General features: G+C 42.3%; 2 protein-coding genes across 5 annotated transcripts in view; one reads left to right on the top strand and one right to left on the bottom strand.

Moving 5' to 3' along the window:
• The window catches only part of LOC111865041 (elongation of very long chain fatty acids protein AAEL008004), a 34,673-nt gene that overhangs the window by 27,139 nt on the left and 1,534 nt on the right, over nt 1–6,000 (bottom strand). The gene's annotated exons all lie outside the window — the stretch shown is intronic.
• The window catches only part of LOC111865040 (elongation of very long chain fatty acids protein AAEL008004), a 101,621-nt gene that overhangs the window by 10,523 nt on the left and 85,098 nt on the right, over nt 1–6,000 (top strand). The window contains exon 1 of one of the 3 annotated variants that reach the window (XM_033751657.1): nt 3,753–3,773. The exons of the other annotated variants lie outside the window; for them this stretch is intronic. Coding sequence (XP_033607548.1) covers nt 3,768–3,773 — 6 coding nt within the window. The 5' untranslated portion in view covers nt 3,753–3,767. Of the gene's footprint in view, nt 1–3,752; nt 3,774–6,000 lie in introns of those variants that run through there. 3 annotated transcript variants of the gene reach the window in all.

Raw genomic sequence — 6,000 nt, forward strand, 5'->3', positions numbered from 1 at the left:
GTCTCGAAAGATAGACAGTGATATACAGGGTGAATCATATAGAACCGGCCCGATGAATTTGCTAATAATTCCGCAGGTGATGCATATAACCGCTCACAATTACGACATAACAATCCGTGGGCCATGCTGAGTCGAATGGTGTGCGCATGATCCGGCAAGTGGCAGCCCTTATGCTGCAAGGTCAAGGACAATGCCGAAACGTGTCTGCAGTGCGCAGGCGACAGTCATGGAGTTCACTGTTGAACAGCGAGTGCTTCTAATGCCTACTTGAAAACGGTGGACACTTTCAACGCCTGCTCTGATCACGACACACAATCCAAGATAAGATATGTGTAAATTACTTTAATATCTGTATGGTATATTTTATATTACAGCTCATTTCGTCGGGCCGGTTCTATATGAATCACCCTGTATAATGACGATAGCTACGAAATTTAAAGTCACTGCTGCGAGAGATATCTACGTGGAGGAGTTGAGGAATCGATTAAGAAATTTAGTGCGAACTTAATGGAGGATCATTATAAACTCCTCAGATATAACTGTAATCATTACTTGACTAAATACTAGAAATGCTTACTCTTTGTTGTAGTAAAATGATCGGTAATTCATAACTCCCGAGGTGTGTTCCCCATCCCCGTCACCAAAGCAACGCGCATCCCTTGAGAAAAAAATTTCGTAACTACCGACTAGTCGTGGCATACATATCATCTATTCTGCTGGTATTTGGGGGGCGGCTGCCAACGCCATGTGGTTCAGAGATATTCTGACGTTTCTGCGGAGTATATCGCCTCCATCTTCAGGGCACAGAAGTAAGTATAGAAAAAAAACAGCAGTGGCTGTCGGCAAGTTAGGCGAGCTTGAAAAGGAGGATTGGAATCGCGTCTAGAAATTCTCCTGCAATATTTACACATCGCTCTAATAGCTGTGGTTGCCGTACATATTGGCAAGAGTATGGAGTAATTCCATAGACTATTTTGGTGTTATTCAATATGTCCGCGATATGAAATAAGAAACTTTAAATTTACATTTTTTTATATTTTACGTTACGTCGATGTCGGATTGAGCAGTATTTGTTTGATAAATCGCTGATTGGACGTGAAGCTTGCAAACCGAATTCTAATAATACAGGGTGAAGCGTATAGAACCGGCCCGATGAATTTGCTAATAATTCCGCAGGTGATGCACATAACCGCTCACAATTACGACATAATAATCCGTGGGCCGTGCTGAGTCGAATGGTGTGCACATGATCCGGCAAGTGGCAGCCCTTATGCTGCAAGGTCAAGGACAATGCCGAAACATGTCTGCAGTGCGCAGGCGACAGTCATGGAGTNATAGCTCCATTTCTTGAACGCTTTGGCCTGCTCAACAGTTTCCTTCCAACTACTTCTGTCTGTGTCCGAGTTATCCAGTTATAAATTCCTTTAGGTCTTCCCTTACGTCATCTTTCCATCTAATCTTAGGCCGGCCTCTCTTTCTTATGGCGTGAGGCTGCCAGTCATATATTCCTTTAACTGTTCGTCCAGCCTCCATCCTTGAGATATGTCCAAGCCAATTTATTCTTTTGGCTTTGATGAAGTTAACTGTGTTCCTTCCTTTTATTAGATTATCTAGTTCCTCCTTTGTTTTAATTCTCCAGGAGCGATCATGGTTTCTTGATGGCCCGAAGATCTTTAGAAATTTCCTTTCAAACACTAATAGTATACTAATAGTATAATATTAATAAATTATGAATGTGCAACTTACGGTTATTGCTGAAGCCAATTTTCTGCAAGATTCTGGCAATTTCCGCTGCAGTTTCTCTTCTGCGCAGACAGCCTGACCAGTGCCACTGGCGCGCCCAGAACTCACTGAGGAGGATGTACGATCAGATCGCGAAGTTGAAGAAATTACTAGTAGAATTCAGGTTAAGTTAATTTCAGAATAGTTTTTAAGTTTTAGCTGAGAGACGTGAAGACGCCTGTAGTAGACTGAGCTTTAAACCAACCAATCAGAGTAACGGAAACAAGTTGCCATAGCAACAAGCTTTAAATAAACCAATGAATAAGTGAGAGACGCGTTGTCATGGCGACAGCTCTAATGTAGGGTAAAGTTACGCAGAATTGTATACCGACAAAACCAGTAGAAAGCGACAAATTCTTGTGACCTGCATTCTGAACTTGTTATGGCGGTTTCTTTTCGCATGAAGCTTGGGAGCGCTCACATTGCACTTATGTCACGTGGTGCGTAGCTGGTATGCAGGATTTGTCAGTCGCATCCAGAAATTTAGGTTAAGTTAATAGAAGTTTGGTTTTGGGTGACTCTGAGACCGATGCTCAGCGAACTCTGCTTTATGCTGTCAAGGGCGGAGAAAGTCATGACGGTATCAGCTAAGCACATAGTGCACAGCTCCCGCGCCTGAGGTGGACGCCGGTATGGTCCAGCTACTTTTTCATTCGCAGCTTTAGAGCCGCCTGAACGCGTGATAGGCCCGCCGCAGTTCCTATCCTTCAGAGAAGCTCGACGTTGGTTACCTCGTCAACAAATTCTCCGTCTCTTATGGAAGCCTTCACAAGAGCCAACCACTCACGTCATATACTCACATTCTGTTCGCTCAAGATCCATTTTAATAATACCCTCCTACCTTCTCCTGCGTCTTCCAAGTCATGCATCATCCGACTGGAATTCTGTGTGCATTTCTCTTCTTTCTGATACTCCGGCCATCCTATCCTCCTTGAAGCGGCCACGCTAATAATCTTTAGTGAATGGTAGACCGAATCTGTGGTCTAGTGGTCAGAGTTCCTGGCTACAGATCCAGAGGTCCCGGGTTGCATTCCCACCCCTACCAGATTTTCTGAGAAATAGTGGGTCTGGAACGGGGTCCACTCAGCCTCGTGAGGATAATTGAGGAGCTATTTCAAGGAAATGGCGGCTCCGGTCTAGAAAACCGAAATTAACTGCCATGGGGATTCATTGAGCTGACCATGTGACACTCTCTATCCTCTAAAGTTGGCACTAACTTCGCTGGCAAGCGGCGGTCGCTCGGTCGGAATAGTTCACTTGCGGACTAAAGCCACGGACTTTGTTTTGTTTTAATAGTTCTCTAATGTGAAGCCGTCTAGTCTGATGCATACTTACCAAAATTACGGGCATAAGCTGGAGGCAGTACCTTCTCCCGAAACGTCGGCAAGGATCTACCACATTATACGGGGTCATATCCTCCTGTCGCTTCCCTCCCCTTTCGGTCCACATATTCCCTCGGGACCCTGTTCTCGAACACCCTCAGTGTATCTTCTTCCCCGGATGCGAGAGACCAAGTTTCATACCCATACAATTATAGTTTTGTAAATTCTAATCTTTACGTGTTTAGACAGCAGAGAGGAAGTCGATAACCTCTGCACTGAAAAGCAGCAAGCGTTCACGGGATCCAGGCCTGTTCTCTGTCTCCTCATGAATCACATTTCGAACTCTTACTGTCGTTCCCAGACAGTTGAACCTCGTCGCATTTCCAAAGGACCTCTTCAGTATGTTTGCTTTTGCGATGTTCCCCTGCTTTCTGGTGACAAGTCGTGAACGCTCGCTTTTCTTTATCTAGGGCAACCTCCTCCTTCCTGCAGAGACAGAACGAAGAAAGAAGGCAGGCAAACATCACTGCCCCGAGCGGAATTTGAACCAGCGTCCCCAATATCAACAGGTCGATGTTCTTTCGCGTGGACGTGAACCCATGTACGAGTAATCGCGGAGATGGTTACCAGTGGTTCGGAGGGGCAAATTGGACCCGTACGAGTATGCAAGTGAGCAGGTATAACAGTATCTGGAAGGAGACGGTCATGTCATACTCTATTTGAATAAAGGCCTACCATCTCTGCATTCACCTCGACATACTGAGTGGAACACCACGCGGAACCTAAATTGATTATAATAAATTCGATTTTTCATCAGTCGAGATTCGAACCGAGTACCTTCCTCCTCACTAGCAAGCAGTTTATATCAGTTCACAGCTGTTAGATGCGCTAACTTCAGACGCATGGTAAACACCAAAACGAGGATCTGACGACAGAATGAACTTTCGAATGTCAAATAAGGTTTTCGTACCGTCACACAACAACGATTTGTTTATTGCATAATAAAATGATTGATATTAGATGAAACCAAACGAGTCAACTACTTTATTATAGTAATCAGGCTACATGTTTCTGTCTCTTTTACCCATCATCAAGTGTGTATGAATAAAATCAATAAACATGCAACGTCTGTGCTGAATTATATGATAAATCGATTCATTTTTCAACTTCATAAAATTAAAAGTTCCGTACGTGTTAGGGGTTCAATAAACAAAAATATATTTGCAATGATAAATAATTGTTAAATTTTTTAAAATGTAAAACTAACTTCACGGAACTGAGCCCTTTTTGAGAAGCCACCAATTGTGCAGCTACTCAAGAACTTCCCAACATTTTATGGAACCCGAAAGTTCATTAACATGTTCACAAGAGCCCTTCGCTGGTCTCTATTCTGAGCTAGATCAATCCAGTCCATACTATCCCATCCTATAACTCGAAGATCCAGTTTAATATTATCCACTCACCTATATCTTGGATTACCTCCGTACTAACTTCTGTTTAAATTTTCGTTATTTTTCTTTATGGTATCTATGTTATCTCCCAATAGGATCACATCATCGGCATAGACCAGCATCTGATATGTCCAATTTAATTTCAGTCCCACCAGCTTTCCTTGATCTTCCTAATGGCATATTATAAAGCAAATTCGAACAGCGGTGATGTTAAAGCATCTCCATGTTCTGGACAATTTTGAATAGGAAACTTACCAGACAAATGATTACCCATACGGACTTTACCATAGGTTTGATTTAATACACATTTTAATTAGCCCAACTAGTTTCATGGGTATATGCAGTCCTATCCGCCCCCATTCATGTTACATGTCCTGCCCATCTCTTCCTTCTTGACTTGATCATTGTAATTATACTTGGAGAAGAGTACAAGTTATGAAGCTCCTCATTATGTAGTTTTCTCCAACCTCCTGACACTTCATCTCTCTTCGGTCCGAACGTTCTCCTCAACTCCCTGTTCTCAAATACCCTCAGTCTGTGTTGCTCCCTTAATGTCAGAGACAAAGTCTCACACCCATACAGAACCACAGGCAAAATTATAGTTTTGTATATTCTGATTTTTATGTTTTTGTACAACAGACGCGAAGACAAGGTTCTGGACTGAATGGTAGCAAGCATTACCCGAGTTCAATCTCCTCTTAATTTCCTCCTGAATCAGGCTTTGATCTGTTATCGTCGTTCCCAAATATCTGAACTGTGCTACATTTTCAGAACATCTGTTTCCTATCTATGTCATGATTTTGCCCTGCATTTTGGTGACGAGATCGCAACATATACTTAGTTTTCTCTGTGTTTACTTCTAGACCAACTTTCTTACTTGCGTCAATTAAAGTTTGTGTGTTTCTCTTTATGGTATTTGTATTATCACCCAGTAGATTCACGTCCTCAGCATAGACCAACAGCTGATGTGTCCCGTTTAATTTCGGTCAAACCTGGTTTTTCTGGACCTTCCCAACGGCATATTCTAAAGCAAAGTTGAAAAGGAGTGGCAATAAAGCATCTCCTTGTTTTAGACCATTCTGGATAGGGAAATTATGAGACAACTGTTTGCCTACACGGACTTTACTGTATGTTTCATTTAAACTCATTTTAATCATCTTAACTAGTTTCATAGGTACCCCAAACTCTATCGGAATATTTTGCAATACTTCCCTCCTAACTGAATTATAGGCTTTCTTGAAGTCTACGAATAGTTGATGTACTGTCTCATTGTACTCCCATTTTTGGATGTGTTAAAGTTCACTACTGTAACTCCATTATCATTACTAATTTCGTGCAAACTCTCAATTCCAATTGTTGGTTTGAAAATGTCTTCCCTCCCTACTTTGGCATTGAAATCTCGTAACGAAATTTTCATATGGTACCTGGGGAATTTTTCGAATACA

Source organism: Cryptotermes secundus, unplaced genomic scaffold (genome assembly GCF_002891405.2).
Source record: "Cryptotermes secundus unplaced genomic scaffold, Csec_1.0 scaffold971, whole genome shotgun sequence".
Taxonomy (NCBI): domain Eukaryota; kingdom Metazoa; phylum Arthropoda; class Insecta; order Blattodea; family Kalotermitidae; genus Cryptotermes; species Cryptotermes secundus.